The following is a 19,925-nucleotide window of genomic DNA, read 5'->3' on the forward strand; positions in this document are numbered from 1 at the left end:
TGAAGGCGCCTGCAGAACACAAAATCTAACAGCCAGCCACTGTCAACTCAGTCCCAAGAGATTCAGGATTAAAACTCCTTGAATTTCCCAAACAAGACTACAAATGCAAGAATCAACCATGCAGGACCCTATTAAACATTCATAAGGAGCTTTCATATAAAAACTCAAACTATTTCAAAGTTACAGATACCAGTAATTAAAATAAGCACACTATCATTCAGTTCAAAACTTCTCTTTGCTTCCTCAGGACCCAGGAATGTTTATTTTCAGCAAAGTAAACACTCTTTAGAGCCTTTGGATTGGAAAGCAATGAAGTTTTGACACTGATGCTTTGGCATGGCTTTAATACTGTTCACTGCAACATTGTTTATTCGACTTCTTGTAATACAAATCCAGGCACTTCCTAGAAAAAGTTACATTGAGAAAGAAGAATTTGTAAAATAAACAACAAAAATATCTGACTTTTTAAAAAAAATTAGATTATTTTCTCCCCACATACAGTTGCGCATGCCTTGTTTTTCAACAAAATAGACTGCCATGCTGTCACCAGAAACAGTATCCTTTGAAACCAAAAGGTAGGTGCTGTTAAGCAACAAAACAATGGCCTTTCTAATACAGGAGTACCTTGATTAAGAGTAGTTCCTTTTTCCTCTTCTTTTATTTGAGGCTTCTGGTCTGATGCTTTATCAGTACTAGGAAGACCACCCGATGGAACACTGAATGTGAGAAAACTCATGAGGGAAAGCAAAGCCTCTGTGTGAAGTACTATATCCAAACATGAAAAGATGACCTAAAATGAGGGCAAGGAGACAAAGTAACATAGTTATTCAGTAGCAGTCTATCACATAACAACTCAGAGTTACTGTCATTGAACTGAGGGAAAAAAAAGTGGCTGGCTCAATTTCACAAGTATCTCATCCTTCTGTCTCCTTCAACTTAACACCACACAATCTCCAGAACAGATAGGGAGCTATGGAAGGGAAGCTTTAAACAGCTGTAGAGGAACTGTGTCCATCTAAAACCTGCTGCTTCATGTGGTTATGCTTTTTCAGGGAGCTCCCTTAGTTCTGCTGCATTTCATTGTGAAATATTGAGCACTTTAGTTGACATTTTCAGAACCATATTTTAGTAGGTATGACACAAACCAACAAGATCCAAAATTTGCATTCAGAACACAAAGTATGCAAATAGCAACTACTCTAGCCAATATTACTCAGCAAAACCTAGCATCAAGTAGCCAGCTTTTCCCAGCTCAGAGCAACTCTTGATAAATGCAGGCTTTACTGATACATTAAGGGATGTCACCTTTCTTGACTCCAAAGTAGTCCAGCCACTTCAAATTCCACATACAGCTGACAAGAAGGAAGCTCCACCTACCACTGCTGCTTTAAAGGCAACATTTTAAAAGGAAAATGACCTGCTTGCTTTAGAAGCCACCAAAGCCATCGAAAACTACACGAGTAGTTGCTTTCGGGAGAAGTAAAGACAGGACCAATGGAGCACAACACCTCCGAGAACACTTGTTTGACATTTCACCTCATATCTCAGCTTCACTGTTAAGAACTTTAAAGCTCTGAAACACCAGGCCTTCACTTCACACACTGCTAAGTTTAACACTCCAAAAATACAATGCATCCTACAGACCTCACTTAGAAATATGTCCTTATAAATTTTAACTAGTTAAAAATCTACATCATCTAGTTAAGAAAAAAATACACTAAATACCTCTGTAAAAAAATACCAAAAAAAGTCCACATGCCAAAAAATCCAACATCTTTTTCCTCCTGGATTTCTCTTTGACATAGTTACACATAAAGCAGTAATCTTTAATGATGAGAAAGTCAGCGTTTTGATTTTTGAGAATCTTAAGAAAACCCTAAATAAAGCCCAGTACCTACATTGATATTTTGCTTGGTGCTTCTGTAAGTAGTAACAAAATCTGGTCCATCAGGATCAGCCTAAAGGAAGAAAAGCAAGGCCAAGCACAGAGTCAGTCTCTATTGAATTAACTGAACTAATTGAATTTACTACACAGAAGGATTATTCCCATTACAAATGAAAACAAAGGGAAGTGATGAAGCCTGAAGAAACAAGTTCTCATGATCAAGGCAACCAGAACAGGTACTCGCAATGCTCTGCTCAGTGACCTTTTATTGCACATATTTTGTGAAAGTTCAATTGGCCAGTTATAAAATTTGCTCTTACCTAGGATCTATTTAAACTGGATCAATCTATGCTTAGTACTTTCTCAGAACAAATAAACTTGGTTTTCTCTATAAAAATGTAACTATAGATCTGAGTATGAGTAGCCTCCAGCTCAGATTCCCCAGCATTTGTACAGTTTTTGAAGGGCACTTCAAAAAATTTAATAAAAGCTCAAGAACTCTAGCTACCAACATAACATTTCTCAAATGCTAGTTTTACCACCCATAGAGAGTTACCTATCACTTATGTAGGCTGAGACTATCTCACCTCTTAAGTTTCATAAAGGTACTAATCTCTATCATTTGTAGAGACAAAAACATTAAACATTTGGTCTCACCAGTGACTTCAGAAATTCTATTAACTTATGAAGCAAGCACTATATGGAAGCAATAGAAATTAAATGGAACGGTAAGTTGAAAAAACAGGTATTTGGGAGACGACTTAGACAAGTTTTGGATACAAATCCTACAGGCTTTTAAATATTCAACAGAAATCTAACACAGGCTAAGTCTGGAAGCCTTATTTTACTCCCCATATAATCTTATTTAAGAGGCATTGAAACCTTAATGTATTCCATTTTCAGAAGATGTTCATCTGTCTCACTTGAAGAATTAATAATGCAAAGAGGTTCTCCTTTTGAGTCTGCAAATAAAGAAATAAAACTATAAAGTATTTCTGCTCACAAGCTTTACTCCACCTGTGGAATACCTCCATGCTAATTCTCAATTATATACTAATTATCTACTGTTCTTGCTGAAACAGTGGAGGTAAAAAATCTATTTTCACTGAGAAACTGCTTAAATGCACATGTGAAATGCTGTATTCTACTTTTCTTTTAATTAAACTAGTCAAAAATCAACTTATCTTCTTTAAAGAAGATACAAAATTTCAAAGTTATTTGCATTCCTACAATTAGTTTTGCATTCCTGTCTTTAGGTTTTCATGTTCAAATCTATACTTATCTACTTGGAATAAATGCCTCAGTTATTGCTTGACTATCACTTTGGATTGTTACCTGATCCATCAAGGAAGCACACTGGATTTCCAGTGCTGCCAGAACAGGTCATAAAGCACAGATTCATAAGCTCACCAAAACAGTCTGAACAGATAGAATATTTCTCAGGAAGGATTGTTCCTACTCAAAGTAAGCAACTACCTCAAATTAACTCAAGCTAACGCTAGCAACAGGAGAAAATTGGTGTGAGGTAAAACAGATTAATTTAATCTAAATTACACATGACAGCGTGATTAAATGAACTTGACACGTAAACTGCCCTTTTCCCTCTATCCCCACCAATTATTATTATTTTTCACCATGCTATCCTCTTGCTGCCCAAGCCAATTGCATGCACTGTACTGGCTGAATACCACTTTCCTAAAAGACTTACCCTTGATTTCAGTGCATCTCATCATAATTTTTTTCAGATATGCTGTTGCAGTCAATTCATGATTCCTTATTTTGGTTTCAGTCCCAAGCTGTAGCACAGTTAGAATATGTAATGGATGCCACTCCTTCTGAACCTGCCTCGTCAAGGTTATTACAACCTTGAATATAGAAAGAGAAATAAGTTCACTATTTCAGTAAAGCTGTCCAGATATTATGGCATACAGTTATAACTGAGCATTATCTCCTCAGCTAAGCTTCAAAGTAGTATTAATCTAGACATTTAGCCTTTTTACAGAGAGAACCTACACCCTCAGCTTGTTAAAGATATCCCTTTCTAATGCCCTTAAAATGAAGTTGTCTGATATGATTTCATGTCACTCTCATAGAATATGTTACCCTTCTGGCTGGCAATAGGAGGAAGTTTTAGTCTTTGAATGCAACTTTCAGTAATAGAGCAGTTTTTGTTTTTAAGGGTTTTTATTTCTGTCTAAAAAAACAGGACCCAGAATTTGCATTGGACAAAAACGTCCACACTGATTTAGTCAAACAAAAATTACATAAAAAGCCAAACACAACCACAAAACAAACCCACAGTTGGCTGAGCTGTTCACATTTAAGTATCACAAACATCTTCAGAGAAAATACATGCTTGGATGATTCTTACACATAGGCATCTTTGTAAATTCATTGTTTGTGCATTTTCCCAGTACTTCACTACAGCCTAAACTTCAGAGTTCATATCTCTAAGGGAAAATACTAGTTCTAGCTTAACTACTGCAGCTGGTTCTTCACCAAGAAAATCATATGAAGCAGCATGAAGGATTAAGGCTGGGTGAGTGCAGAACAATTAAAAGTAGTCTGGTTTTCCCTGTTAGATGCATTGTGTATGTTAACTATTTTATAAATACAATCTCACATAATGAAGAAAAATAAAACAGCTAAAGAAACAGGTGAAGAATCTGGGTCCTGGTTGGTTGTTGGTTTTTTTTGGTTTCTTTCTGTTGGTATGTACCCTCTTCCTTAAACAGTTAAAATGGACTTTCTAGCCCACTAATTCTAAGAAGAAAGCATGAGTATTGGATTCAGTAACAACATATTTTACAAATGGATATATACCTCTTTGATTTCAAAATTAAGCAGCATATTGATTACATCTTCATTTAACATTCTTTTTCTCTTTTCAGACAGGATTACTTCTTTAACACTTGTATCCCATCTTAAAACTGATTTCTCCATTTCTTGGCTTTTACCTGAAACATTCAATAAATTGGTTAACTTTTGAAACTACCACCATTTGTTTAGCTCAAGAAACATATCGAATTCTTTTATTAGTTTAGATGGCTTACAGTCACCCAAAACAAGCTAGAAACATTTCCAACAGCAGAGCTGTTAACTTCAGAGTAGGCAAACGAACAGAAACATGTTCTGGCAACAACATGACCCTGCCACCTCAATACCTTGCTAGTTTTGTAACATTTTAACTAAGACAATTACCAAATTTTGTCTTGTAATGTTTCCACTTAGTTCAGGCAATGAAATATAAATACTGCCCTTGCAAAATTAAGAAGAGAAGTTTATCACTTACACATCATATTCTCAGATATAAGCTTGCTTTCCAGATAACAAATGCTTTTTATTATTCCTGAAAGCTAACACATTTAATATTCATGACAAATTCCATCTCTGACCTTCATTTTGCAGTACTAGGTGTGCACAAGTTTGTTGTTCTTCTGCTTCACCAAGGTTTTCTGTCAGCAATTTGAGACAGACATTCAAATCCTCTTGACTTAACACAACCTAAAAAATGGCAGATCACAGTTCACGTCGTTAAACTTATCACTGGGTAGTAAAGCAGAACACTGTTTCCTGGCAAGAAGAGTGCTTATTTACAGGTATTTTGTCAGCAGGATTGTCTCTCAAGTAACATAAGGAAATTATTTTAACAGCTTATCGTTAAAGGACTAGGAGATTAAAGGAGGTTATGACTTTTAAGGCTTTATCAATATAATTGCAGCCTTTGATTACCATACCTATGCTTTTAATACATCCCTGTAAATGATATGTTAGTTGATGGTATTTTAATTCCAGTTTCACCCAAGATGTACCTGGTATTTTCTTTCATATTATGTAAATTGCCACAAAATCCAACTATCCTGACATCAACTCAAGGGACAAAGGAAGTGATGAAACTGGAGTTACTAAAACAAATATTTATATAAATTTAAATTCCTCTTAAGATATCATTTCCAAAAAAAAGCACTAAAAAGAGACTCAGAAAATTGGTGACAAAATTACTTGATTTAAGCTGGTCCTGTCTTACGGCAGGGAATAAACAAGACTCCTCTTTCAGTTTAATAAATGTACAGCAGTTCAAGTGTTTTACGTGACACTTTCGAACTTGCACATGCACACAGGTAGGTTAGACCCTGTTGACATCCCTGAAACCCACTCTATAGCTGCTCAAAATTTGCAGCTCATTGCACTTTTATGTCCAGAAATAACACAAAGGTTAGTCTTACACTATTATCACAAGCTTTTCACCACATTCTTTTCACAAGACTTACATTCATTGCATCCAGATATCCTGTGATCTCCAGTACCGGTAATTTGTGAAACCAAGCTGCAGATAGATTCCGTTTCACAGACAGGCTTAAATTAATAGGGTGAAGTATCTGAACGTCTGGATGCGACGAGCCCATCTCCATAGTGGCCCTTAAAACAAAGAGGGGGGAAAAAAAAACCACACCACACATGCTGGGGAAGTTAGAACTTAAGTCCTATGTTACACTTTCAAACATCTTAAAACCCCAAATGCAATATCTCTTCAGGCTTAAAGGGCTTCCTGAGCAGAACAGTATCTTATTTTCCTACTGATTTACTTGCCCTTAAGAAGTTAGTATGTTAACAGCAAATGTTTGACACTGTCATCGCACAGGGTTTCTAAGCAAGTAGATTAATATCCTATAGAGTATTAATATAAGAAATTAGCTAAGGCATTACTTAATAAAGTGTACTTTACCTAGAAAGTTTCAGCTTTGTCAGCTGTACATCCATTTTCTCAATGACTGGAGGGAGCGAACTGCCTTCTGGAGGCACCAAGCTAAACTGGTTCTGAATCCTAATCAAGCCAAGATCTATTATTATAGCACTGGAGGAAACTGAGGACTGAGGAATGACTATAACTGGTGCTTTCAAGTCAATATCCATTGCAAGGCGAAAACTCCTTTCAGCCAGGTCTTTTACGCTGGTAGCTGCCTTTTCTGCAGCTTGGACTGTAGCAGCGCTCAATGCCTCCTTAGCTGTCTGGAAGTTGTTCAAAAAGGTCTAGAACAAGCAGATGAAGAAAAAAACCACTGTTTACAGACATTTCTTCCTTAATCTAAATTACTCTCATTTTACATTATCAATCACAACAAACACCAACCAACAATCACACTGCTTGTTCTGTTGTTTTACCCAGGGAAAGACAACTGAGTCCCTTCTGTCATGACCTGTATTATAGGGTCAAAAACACACTAACCAGACAAACCACTCATTTCAAACTTGTCTCTACTTTTTCCTTCTTCGTTCGCTTTTGGGGACACATCTTTAGAGCTGCTCTTTGCCCCCTGTGAATACTAATTCCTGTGAAAGTCAATACTGAAGAACACCAAGTCCACTAATGCCTTATTAAAAAAGCCAACATTAGGATACATGACAAAGGTATAAATATTTACAGTGATTGATTTGCAGTTCTCATACCATCTAACCTTGCAGAAAGTTCTGCCTCTAATCTTAGCTCAGATGTGTTTGCGAAGAACTGAGGTTTTTGCCAGGGTGGAGAGGACAGAGAACACAAACCCCCCAAAATACCTTAAGAGCACCAAGTTTTTCTGTATTTCCAAAGCAGAGGATGGGAAGTGATCCATTTGCATTGTGTTATTTTTTTGAAATTCTAATGAGTTAAAGCTTACTTAAGCTATTTTAATATGAAAAAATTTAACATGAAAAATTAAGTGTATCCTTTCTCTTTCAGAAACTTGAGGACACAAACAAGGAAGACTAATTTGAGAATGCAGCAGAAACATACAAAAGAAAGACTTACCAGAAGAGACATGAGAAATTTGTGAAGGTACACTATTTGAATACAGCCCACTTTCAAAGATACAGTAGCATCCACTTTCGACATGTCAGTGTAGGCTTCTCCCTCAGTAGCATATGGATCTAATACCAGATTGAAACTGAAAACTTCATCTCCTACTATAGACACAGCCTAAAAAGAGAAAAACAGTACCTACTAGCCATCAGCAGCTTCTAAAAATGTACATAAAGAACTAAATATATCATCAGCCTACCAGAGGTACAAGTTAGACACGATTTTTCTTTTTTTTTCAATCTTTTTGGACATTCATTCTTCTAATATGAGAAGTATGCTTTACCACATATCTTATTTGAAAAGAGGTATTCATGACAAATCAAATAATTTAAGAAGAGGGGAATAAGAATATCTATTACATTTCACATTTAAACACACAAAACTAACCAAGAATCAAATAAAAATTTAAATCTTGTAGTTGAGTACTTTTTTATGGAGGGTCCTTGAATCAACATCTGTCACAACTATATCTTTAAGTCGGGCAAAGAAGACAGTGTGACTTGGCTGAAGGAGAAGAGATGAGTCAAGACCTGTACAGTAGAAAGAGAAACAGTTGTAGTGCATAACAGAAGTAACACTCATTTTCAGGGTGGGGACACATGACACCAGTAGGGGAGGTGAGAAAAGTTACATAAATTATACAATGCAACACAGAATTTTTAATAGTTTGCTAGATTGAACGAAAATTTCAAACCGCCAACAAAAAACATCTAAACACACTTGACTGTCTCCTCTGTTTCCAAATGAAATAAATCAGTTACCACATATCCATTGCTGAAGGAACTATAAATAAAAGAGCTCCATTTGATCTAATGCATTCTGGTCTCCCTGTATCCTAATCAGAATACTTACAAGTACTTCCTCAACTACCATGACTTCTCCAAAATTAAAAAAGCATTTTAAGTTTGGAAGTAGAGACTTCTTGCACTTTATCAATCAGACACAATAAATAAGTATATTGTCTAGAGCTCAAATCCAAGTCCATACACTATGCTGTCTCTTATACTACAACTTTGAACAAAACAAAATAGAAAAATTTCTAATATAGATGCTGTCTCAAAATCAAGCTCCTCTAGAAAGAAATGAGCTACTACGCAGAATAAAATAGTCAATCAATAATCCATCTCTTAATAACCAAGCTACTCAGTTTACTGAGATTTTCTATCAAAAAAGGTATTACTATACTGTATTGAAATACAACACTTGTGTACAAAACCTTGTGTGAACACATCATATGATTTCGAGATGGGCACAAACATGAGACTTTATGAACTGTATTACATATTCTTGTTACACATGATTAAATAAATATTCATTATAAAAGTGTGTCTTGGCATCTCATAGGATGGCAGCTATAGCCGAACTTGTAGTTTAAACTTCCACCTTCTCTCTCTTGCACAGAACTATTGATAGTCCTTCTGAGGGGCAAAAAAGAATCAAGAAAACAAAAACAAAGCAAGAAACCCAAACAAACCCTAGGAGTTCAAAAGCAAAGAAGTGAAGTTTATTTTATCCTAAATAATTCAAGTACACCAGAAAAATATCCAAAGCTTAGTACAACATGAAAAGCCACTCATAATCCAGCTCCTTCAAAACATAAACCTAATTACCTGAAGAATTATATATAATGCTTTTCTAGCTGGAGGCCAAATGGTTTTGGAAGACCAGAAGACTGACTGTGAAAACAATACCACAGCCATGTTTGTACAGAGAACAATAATAAAAGGTCAGGCAGTGAAAATTTACACTGTAAATATCTTTTAGTCCCATTATTCGCAGTTGCTTTGAAACAAAACTACTAGATGAGTTACTAGTAACAAAGAATTTAATACCTTGTATCTTGATATCTGCAATGTTCTTCTTCTCATCACAAATATTTAAACCGAATGCATCCAGCTTGGCAAAAAGCTTCAAGTCAAAGACATCCTTATCCTTGGAACGTTTAGCCACTAGAAATGAGAGAGGGGGGATTTTCAAGGTACATATAATTCATATTTTCACTTAAACTCCTGAGAGTATTGAGGATTGTTTTGGTCTAAGGGCTTTTCTGGCATTCAGATGACAGTTTTGTTTCCTATAGGTTCTTTTACCACCATTATCACGATTAAGTCTGTTACATCCCATCTTAGAGCAACAAGTCTTGCTCTGAAGGTAACTCTACTCTGAGAATAAAACATGTCAGCATTTGCTTGTAATTCTATGTCTGATACTCTTCCCATCTAGTGATGAGTCTCTATTGGAACAATTTCACTGTTTTTGAAATCAAGGGTAATTGCTAGCTCAAGGGAAGATAAATTGCTCAGTATATTTACCTTTAACATTGTCAATAACTCAATAGGTTCAGAGTAGTGTTTTTTCAGGTTATCTAATATTTCCTATTCCAAGATCTTAATGTAGGAAGTTTTCTTTTAAACTTCAAGCTTGTAAAAAACAGCAAACCTTGGAAGCCTATTTGAGACAGGCAACATCAAGGTTTTAGGAGAGTAAGTGTTAACACTGGTGACAATAAGGTGAAGTCATACACAAGTGTCAAACACTGTCTATGGGGAAAGACCAGAAGCCATCAGACCTCACTGATGGTCTGCACCATCACTAACCACGAGTAGCAGAGTGTTAATCCAAGAGCTCAAATGTCTATGTGCTTTGTTAAACTGTACACAGCAGCAGCTTCTTTTTCAGCCTGCAGATTCAAACCCAGACCATTCAAAATTACAAGTGATTCTGCATATTCAGTAGACACCTCATTTCCTGCTCACCTAATGCTCAAGTTTTGCACTTAATATCAGGGACAGTGGAGCTGTTCGCTTCTGAGCATATTTTGACATGAATTAATTTTTTGTTTGAGTGCTACAGGAACAGCAAGGTATTCGTTAGGCTAGCATTAGGCTAGGTATTCATTAGACTCGACTGCTTTGAAAGTATATTTAAATCACCTAGATCAATAACATAGTGTAATCCAAGTACTATTTGTCTCCTTTGTTTTACCATGAACACTAAGATCATGCTGCTGTTTGAGCACTCTAAGCTCACAGAAATCTCATTCAAATTTAAGTCTATTTGTGAAATAGCTGTAATAGCTGTAACACTAAAAAGCTCACCTTACAACACCATTTCTTATCAAAACCATTGTGGTTCTTGAGTTTTTTGTTTGGTTAGTTGATTTTCTTGTTTGTTTTTAATCAGTCCTCCAGCCTGGTGAGCCAGTCATGTAAACTTTGACCATCACCACACACTAATCAGGTTTCTCTGGACTTGATCCTTTTGCCAGCATGCAATACATCCTTTCACAAACACCATTTTGACCAACACAACTGTACCTTTTTGCAATCTAGTGTCATCTTGTTTTTCAGCTTTAGTTGGTGTGTCTCCACCACTTCGATTGCCTAATGGACTAACAGCTGTTAGAAAGCTGATGGCAGACATAAGGGCCTCGGTATGCAGTAGAAGGTTCAATGATGAAAAAGCTACCTGTTGAAAACATGAGGCACTACGTGACAAAAAAGTAACTCACAAATATAAGAGTTGGACTCAGGTGCAAAAGTACCCAATGGAATACAACAATTTCTTAGAAACAGAAAAGCTTCACGTATTACAAGCAACACATGATAAAGGAAAAAAAGCTTTCTGTAAAGCAGAAAAGTGGCAAGCTTAGAAAATAAGAAAATCTAACAAAAACCCAACAGCTGTAACTGTTAACCTATAACCTCCTAGTACAAAAGTCAAGTGATACAAAATTAATTTAGAAGCATTAAATAAGTGAAAAACTCCTTGTGGAAAACTGCATTAAGTGGAAAACTTAATTACATGACTGAGAAAGATACACCTGAAATAAAGTAGTCTAACCTAAACCAGGATTCAGTCTTCTGAAGCAACACGCTCTTTCAAAACAGACTCCTTGAATGCTCCTGCACTAACACAGTTCTACATGAACGGATGAGGGGCAGGTGGCTGCCATGCAGGTATTTAGCATAAGGTTATTTCTCAACAAATCAATTAAGGGAGTTCAAATGGAGAATAAGTGCCTGCCATGTCGTTTAGTGAAAGTTAATCACTTGAGTGGGCTTGAAATTGGAAAAAGAGCTCAAATGCAATTCTTCCAGAAACAGAAGTCCCACGGAGGAGTTGCAAGGCAACACCTGATGATGTATAGAAAGTTGAGTTCTCTTAACATGAGCGCTATCCCATAGCATCAAGTCAGTGAACTCAGTATGTACATCCACCTCAGTAGCACAGAAGCAGAACTGTCCTCTCCTGTGGCTTCAGGAACCTTTTCTTGGCAAAAAGACTCCAGTAATAACTAGACTTCCCTGATGAAATCTATAGACGTTCTAAAACCTATTAGGCAGCAAGTGAAATATTTGTCTTCACACCAAAAAATGGCAAACAAAATAATGCCATTAAGTTATAAAGGAGGGAAGTTGCTATCACAGAAAACTGACAAGCCTTTGTAATTTATTTCCAGAATTCCTCGAGACTCTGCTTTTCCTCAGATTAAAGATTCTGGCTCAAAAATAACACCATTAGTACAACAGTCAGAATTTAAGAAGTTAGGCACTTGCTGTCTAAAAACATTCCCCTGTATTGCAATACTTTTTAAGTGATTGAATTCTCATTCTAGAGTCTATGTCCTATGGAGAGGGAAATGCAGTATCACAAGACACACCCGAGTCATACTCCAGAGTGAAAAATTAGAACATGCTCCCATCTGCCCTCTCCCGCCCCAAAAAATCACTCATGAATGGATTTAGACTTCGTAATAAATTCAGCCAGAGTGCTGATGATGTGGCACTCACAACACAAACCGATCATCAGGAAAGGGAATGACTTCTGGACCCCACTACATTGTCCCATACTGGACACCTGAACTTCAAGATCTCATATGCATGAGAAGACAGATTCTAATTTTATTTTTAATTTTATCCACATGAGCTAGCTAGACAGTTTTTCATCATAACTAAGAAACAGACTAACACACTGTGCTTATATTGCATAAAGGTTTTCAAGTCCATTTTAACTCTTTAAACCTCCCTGCAGCAAGGCCAAGTGGGAAGGAAACAGGAAAGCCAGAGCCCTTGTTGACTCCTTCCTTCTATGCCAGGAAACCAAACCAAAATAAGCAATAATATCCACAAGCACTCACTTTAATCATCTGTTCAGTGTTGTCAAAAATTGTCTGAAAGTGTGGCCCATTTCTGTCAGCCTGAAAATAATGATTCACATGAAGGTTAATATTAATTGCAATCAGTCACTGTGCTCTTCAGAAGATAAACGACAATCCACTAGCTCTGAATAGTGGGTTTAAGAATCTATAATGCTTTATAACATATAAAAGTGCTTTAAAAATAAAGTTTTAAAGCTTTATGTATACCTTGATATATTCCACCTTCAGAAGGTCTAAGCCAGGTTTATCTGAGGAACTAATTAGATGAATAGGTGCTTTTTTACCTGTAACATATCACATGAAATACAGAAGAATTAGGGTAATCTTTGTTCTTTTGGCGAACCAAAGAATTGTGCGTTGAAGATAGGGATGAACTGTCAACACTCATAAAATGCATTACACCAGCAAATAAGGATCATTGCTTCCATTCGTTAAGTCTAAAATTGCATTTCTGTACACTTTCCTCATCCAAGCACTAAGACATCTATTTATCTAATAAGCATTATGGTGGAGTCCAGAGCTTATCAACTGTACCAATGGGACAGGCACTGCCAATGGACAGTTGCATATCAAGTATTTTAACTGGAAAACTAGAAGAACATTTGGATTTCAGTGAGCACAAGAGACAAGAGAGCCACATTTCAGACTAACTGCTACAGACATATACGCACACATACTTCTGTCCCATTGCTTATTACCTCCAATTCCATAGTAATCCAAGCTTATTTCCTTCAAATAAGACACCGCTGTTAAATTATAGGTTCTGATAGTAGCTTCTGTCCCAAGATGCATTACATCAAATACAAGTACCATTTCCTCAGTTTTCTTCTGCCTGGTGAGTTCGACTAAAACCTGGATGAGCAAGAAATACAAAGTTACACCATCTTTTCACATGTAGCATTCTCACCATTCAAACCAACAATGACATACAGAGCTAAAGTATTTCCTTGCCTGCCTTACAGGAAGTATTATTACAGAGTTGAAGTGTAAAAACAGAAAAAAAGAGTGACTGTCTGGTGATGAGACATAAGTATTACAGACATATTTTGGGATTTGTTCTTGGTAAGTGACCTGCCTGGGTATTTACTTTGTACTTCCAGTAAAAATTTCCTACCTCCCACCCCCAAATTATGACCTGGTACTATTATTCTGTACAAAAAAATACTCCAATAAGGGGCTTTTTTGCTGATTTTTTTTAATACATACACACAGATCAAGTATGCATGTGTGTTCTATTTATATATATACCATCGATAAAAAATAACTCATATGCATACCATATATCAATAACTCACACATTGCAATATGTATGCATATACATATCTATTCTTTTGTTTGGTGGCTTTGCTTTTGCATCCACTAAATCTGCAGAACACTGGTAATAAAATATTGGGGTTTTTTTCAGTATTCTTTATGTAGAAGGCAAAAAACAGAACTCAAGAGACATACCTCTTTAACTTCAAACTTCAGCTGAAGATCTGTCAGTTCCTCTTTAACAGGCTCCTTATTCCTCATTTCTTCTCCTTTAATTAGTGACCCATCAGCTGGTTCAGAACTTCCCTCAAAACCAAAATCGTCTTCTTCAGAGTCTACAGAAGAGAATCGACTTCTTCCTTAGCAAACTTTTTCCAGAAACAGGACTAAATATCCCACCCTCTCCTTCCCATTCCAGTGGGACTTTAAACTGTATGAGCAGCTTAAACCTAATCTGACAAAGTATACCTTTTATATCTATACTGCTTTCTTACCCACTGGATGAGAAATGAAGAAAATTGAAGCCCTATTAAGGAAAGCAGTAGAGTTTAGCTTTATCACTAGACTTTCAAGAACACATATAAGGAAAAGCAGTTACAAAGTAAGCTCCAGAAACAAGTTTCCCAGGTTCCAGTACAGCGAAGTTCTTCTCTAGGTCAACCATGGAAGTGAATGCTCAGAGCTACAGTGTCAATACAGTAATTTGTCATTTGTTACTCTAGTTGTGCATTTTCAGAAAAAGGAGAGCTTTGCTAATGCAGAACACTCCAGACAGTACAGGTGATGTTTGTAACAGTGTATTTTTGCCACCTGTTGGCTGCTTAAATGCAAGCATACCCATCCTTTAGGCAGGTTACTCATCATTCTCATGTGCCCACCCCAAAGTATGCACCCTGATGTGGCAGCACTAACAGATGTGTATTTAGCTAAATCCGTTTTAGATTTAAGTCAATTCTGAAATAACAGGTTCTTCAATACTCCATGCTAAAAAGGTGTCTCATGACATCTGAATAATTAAACAGGTTTACTAATGACAAACTAATACAGTTATTAATAGCTCACTTATATTTGAAGAAGTTGCTTATGCATAATATTGATTAATCCCAAAAAGTTGGGTGTTTCTCTTTAGAAAAAAAAAAAAAGTTTATAATTCTGATAACATCAGCATCTTCATTGGATCTTCTTGTGTAATTGAAGTTAGAGATGATCAATAATACTCATCTCTACTGCCTTTATAACATGTTTTAAGATCAACAGAAGCCTGAAAACATTAGATATTCCTTAAGTGATGGCCTTCTACTTTCACAAAGGTTTATCTGTAGCTTCTTACCTGACACTATTTCTGGTAAAAACTGACGTGTATTAAGTAAACCTTTATTAACAACAGAAATCGTGGGAATAGACGGCACCTAGAAGGAGGGGGGAAAAAAAAAGTCACTACCTTCAAGTTTGTATATTTTCAGTTGTATTTTCTACTGATGATGCATGTTTAACTTTTGCCTCCTCAATATTACTTGGAAAGGTCAGTTTTGCCAATACTTATATTGAAACCAGCACAAAAAAGACATAGGCTAAGCTAGCCTTGTTTGCATAAGCTCAGCATGTTCTTATCAGTCATAACGAAGACACTTTGCCTAACTCAGCTTGGCAACAGATCTCTTATTTCAAGTGAAAAAGACCATGGACATTAGCAGGAATTCTCACTAAAAATCATCACTTCAGTGTTTTGGGTTTTTTTTTAGTTTCAGTTTTCTTAGTTATAGTCAGCTTACCTTTGTGCTTGGAACTGACACGGATGACTTCCGAGGCAATGGAATGCTATCAATCAGATCAAAAATTGCCTTGATTTTCTGGTCAGAGAGTCTGACATGCACCAAAGGAAGTCCTCCTGACACTTTAAACCTTAAAAAAAAATATATATATTAAACTCCAAGACAAAAAAAAGTACATAACAATTCTTTATTTAAATCTTATCAATATCTAAAGATCACATCACAGCATAGCTAGTGATTGTGAAAATGAAAAAGAGGTCTTAAATTCGGTTTAAATAGTATAGTTCATAACCAGTGAAGGTGACCAGGGAACTACTACTCAAGAAAGGCTTCATAAAGAGTAGTAAACCACTTCTATTACTTAAGTTAATAGCTTCGGATTAGAAAATGTAATTGAATATTTGGGGGTGGGGAAAAAAAAAACAAAACACAAACCAAACAGCTTTCTTTTCTAAAAGTACACAGTAGTTTAAAAGAAATCCTCTCAAAATTAATACATTACTTTGCCATCCTGGTATCTCTTTCCACCATTGATTTTGCCAGTTGTACATTAATATCCATAGGATGTAATATGTGCAAAGTTGATGGATGTTGAAAACGAGCCTTCTGCCAGTTTTCACCTGCAGATGTTCAGTAAATTTAGATTAACAAAACATTGCTTGCTAATTGCTTTACTTAAGGTATCACTAAAGTAACCAAATCGCATCACTAGGAAAGGATAAAGAACTCACAAACTAGAGAAACCTAGAACAAACTGGGTCAAGTATTTTAAGTGCTTCAGAATCCACTTTCAATAGTTCTTAACATTTATTGCTTTAGCAGCCTTAAGCCCGATTCTACACTGTAAGATGCATCTGAACATAGAATCCTAAAAAAAAGAAAAAACCAGATACATGGATAAACACAAACGAGGAACCTAGCATTCTGTTGACTGCACAAACTTAAGTCCAAGTGAAGCACTAAGGCTAACTTGAGCTGTATTTTCCTGCATATGCTGGAAAACATAGTAGTTCTATGCATTTATGTTGTTCGCTGGCATCAAATTAAACAGGTGACACACAAGTCCAAACAAAATGCAAGCAGCTGTTTGAAGAGAAACTAACAACTTTTTTCACAGTTTAATACTAGATACATGCATATTATAATCTATCCTTTCATTAACTACTGGTTTTGGTTTGCCTTCTTTATTTAAAAAAACATAGTTATTTACAGGTAAGCAGTCTTCAATCTTTTCAGTAAACAGCAACTATGTTGTTTTGTTACCTTTTCTTCCAAAAAGAAGCTGCACATTTTTTATTTCCACATCAAACTTGTCATAAGCTTTGTCCATAAGCTCTTCTAAAGATGAAAAAGTAGAAGCTTCACTACGTCCTTGATTTATGCTGTGCAGCTAAACACATAAAGGACAAGATAAAGTTAAGTGTAAAACTTAAATACATGTGTTATTAATTAAAACAGAGACGAAAAAGATGATTCATAGGAGTTTTTGATTGACATCAGGAGTCTTATAGAGAATAGATCTTAAATCATTTCACACTTCACTTATCAAAAGTAAGTAGATTTTTTTGTTGCTTCTATCAATCCACTGTATTCAAGTTATACAAAAAAAAATTTCTTTTTAGTTTACAAGTTCACTGATGGAGTAAAACTGAAATAAACATTTCATCAGTCAGCTAAAATCAAGTGCAATTATTCTAATCTTTATATTTTATACAGACAAGGGAATCAACTTTCAAACTCCAAGAGAAAAAATCATATTCTCTTTTATTAACAAAGGCTATCAGTTACAAAAAAAAAGGAAATAAAAGTTGTGTTTTGCTGGAGAAGTGAAAGATATTAAATTATAAGCCATTACAATCATGATTACAAAATGAAAATGTTCCCTGGAGAGATCAACTAGTACAAGTATGTCAAAGACAACAGCTCTGAATATTGATCAATGTTCCATCTTTGCCTTCTGAAAACAGGACAGTTTCACATGACAGCTAGGTCAGGAGAAAAGAATATTTTCTTCCTCTGAGCTTATAAGAGAGGTCATTTATATACCTTAAATGTACCGAAGTCCAAAATCAGCAAATCTGATTTTTCACGGTGGAAACCAGTCTGCGGAATCACAAGGTAGGAGGCTTTCAGATCAATCTTCAAGTCAAGGACTTTCCGCATTTCAATAATATGAATTAATCCTTAAATAAAAAGAAAGGTACATTAAAACTGAAAGGGTATTCACAAGTGAAACATTTGTGCCAGTCAACATCTGAAGAGATGCTATCCATCTGACAGGTAACATCTGGAGTAAAGACTTACTCTTGTAGCATTCTACTGATTTCTCAATGCTCCTCCTCACAACACATCCACTAATCCTCCAAGTCAATCACTCAAGGAAAAAACCCAATCATACTATTTGGCCAGTAATCAAAACATAAGCAGAGTTTCAAGAAAATCATATTGAAACATTAAGACATTCAAGGGTTCACCTCACCTGAGATTTGTTATCTTACCTGCAGCAGTTCTTTCCTTGATTTCTTCCAGCTTTGTTAATGTGGCTGAGGTTAATCTTCCAAGATCCATTCCCTTACTTGTCTGAAAGAATTCTACCATTGCATTTATTGTTCTCTTTTCAAAAAAAGGGAAACAAGAATTATCAATATACACCGATGCCACTCAGTGAAAACTCAAAAATACATCTTGACAGAGCAAAGAGAGTAACAGCAGAAAAAGTAGAGTCAGAAAAAGAGTTTTGGCTACTACTCACTGCATCGTATTTGATCTCCACAGGCTGTGATTCAATAGTAAGACTCTGGTCAGCTGTACTATCCTCTGGGTTAACGTTGAACTCTATCCTAAGCAGAGAAGACTTTCTATCCCCAATGGAAGCCACAAGAGATGGTACAACTTTTTCTTGTCTTAAGCCAGTAACATACCAATTTTCAAGCTTTGCTTCAACCCTGAAGAGGATGAATAGTTAAATATACCTGATTAGAATAGAGAACACAGTTCTATCTAGGAAAGACAAGCAAGATGAGACAGTCTTTGATCAAGCCAGACATGACTAACTTCACAGGACTAACAAACCATGCTCTTAAGGAATTATAACATTAATAAGCTGGAAAAATAAAGAGGAAGCAAGCTTTTCACAACAACATAAGGGTGATATTTTCTTTTTACCTTCAGTTATCTGCGAGGTAGACTCGATATAACTTTTAGCTCATGTTTATTAAGAGAATTAGTTGCAAAATAAACGAAAGGCAGAATACTTATGCTACAGGTGAAAATTAACAGGAGCATTAACTACTACATATTGACTTCTAAATCAGTTTTGCACATAGTTTTTCATTTCCGTAGAAAGCTGGAAATACATTCAGTAGCTTGGCTGGAGTGTGTTAGCCAGACAATTTCACACTGCTTTAAGTTATTACTTCCAAAAAGTAATATTCAGCACTTCAACGTTTGGATTTAAGACAGAGCTTATTGTTGTTTATGAATACTAACAAATAATACTCCTTTCTTCATTCCATTCTATGCTATTTACCAAGTTACATGACCATAACTTTTCAGAGTGCAATTGCAAAAAGCCCATAAATTTAGAAGCCAATATACAACATAATGCACTACTCAAGAAAAGATGTAATAAGTTGGGCAGGTGAGGGCAAGAAGACATTTATACAAAAAGAAAATACCAATCCAATTACTTAATGGCTTGTGCTCCTGGGCGCTGTGATATTTTGGTACTTAAATCAATTATCTGTATTTTAAGAATTTCTGCCACATTCTTGTCTTCTTTAATGGTAAGAGAAGTGCTCAACAGCTTCAGTGTCACAACACGGGCAACATACTAGAGAGAAGGACAGAGAAAATTGAAATTTGTCATCTTGATATGGATAATTTCTCACAACTCCTAAGTTCAACAGATCTAAAGATATATGGTGTTTAAAGCTATTCAAGTCAACTAAGGTAAGAAACATATCCCTATGTAGGAAGCGAAGTTTAGAGTTCACTTTCTTTCAACCCTTA

General features: G+C 35.9%; 1 protein-coding gene across 1 annotated transcript in view; it reads right to left on the bottom strand.

Moving 5' to 3' along the window:
* Positions 1 to 19,925, bottom strand: part of VPS13C (vacuolar protein sorting 13 homolog C) — a gene marked incomplete at its 5' end in the record, with an annotated part of 87,701 nt that overhangs the window by 45,456 nt on the left and 22,320 nt on the right. Inside the window, 24 exons of the mRNA XM_080350943.1 lie at positions 625 to 790; positions 1,899 to 1,958; positions 2,768 to 2,847; positions 3,594 to 3,750; positions 4,709 to 4,842; positions 5,281 to 5,389; positions 6,157 to 6,304; positions 6,612 to 6,916; positions 7,677 to 7,844; positions 8,154 to 8,257; positions 9,560 to 9,676; positions 11,045 to 11,195; positions 12,868 to 12,927; positions 13,096 to 13,172; positions 13,587 to 13,740; positions 14,338 to 14,477; positions 15,473 to 15,551; positions 15,915 to 16,044; positions 16,417 to 16,534; positions 17,178 to 17,304; positions 17,961 to 18,097; positions 18,413 to 18,527; positions 18,667 to 18,859; positions 19,604 to 19,746. Coding sequence (XP_080207069.1) covers positions 625 to 790; positions 1,899 to 1,958; positions 2,768 to 2,847; positions 3,594 to 3,750; positions 4,709 to 4,842; positions 5,281 to 5,389; positions 6,157 to 6,304; positions 6,612 to 6,916; positions 7,677 to 7,844; positions 8,154 to 8,257; positions 9,560 to 9,676; positions 11,045 to 11,195; positions 12,868 to 12,927; positions 13,096 to 13,172; positions 13,587 to 13,740; positions 14,338 to 14,477; positions 15,473 to 15,551; positions 15,915 to 16,044; positions 16,417 to 16,534; positions 17,178 to 17,304; positions 17,961 to 18,097; positions 18,413 to 18,527; positions 18,667 to 18,859; positions 19,604 to 19,746 — 3,172 coding nt within the window. The remainder of the gene's footprint in view (positions 1 to 624; positions 791 to 1,898; positions 1,959 to 2,767; positions 2,848 to 3,593; positions 3,751 to 4,708; positions 4,843 to 5,280; positions 5,390 to 6,156; positions 6,305 to 6,611; positions 6,917 to 7,676; positions 7,845 to 8,153; positions 8,258 to 9,559; positions 9,677 to 11,044; positions 11,196 to 12,867; positions 12,928 to 13,095; positions 13,173 to 13,586; positions 13,741 to 14,337; positions 14,478 to 15,472; positions 15,552 to 15,914; positions 16,045 to 16,416; positions 16,535 to 17,177; positions 17,305 to 17,960; positions 18,098 to 18,412; positions 18,528 to 18,666; positions 18,860 to 19,603; positions 19,747 to 19,925) is intronic.

The sequence above is a fragment of the Nesoenas mayeri genome, assembly GCF_963082525.1.
Source record: "Nesoenas mayeri genome assembly, chromosome: 11".
Classification (NCBI taxonomy): Eukaryota; Metazoa; Chordata; class Aves; order Columbiformes; family Columbidae; genus Nesoenas; species Nesoenas mayeri.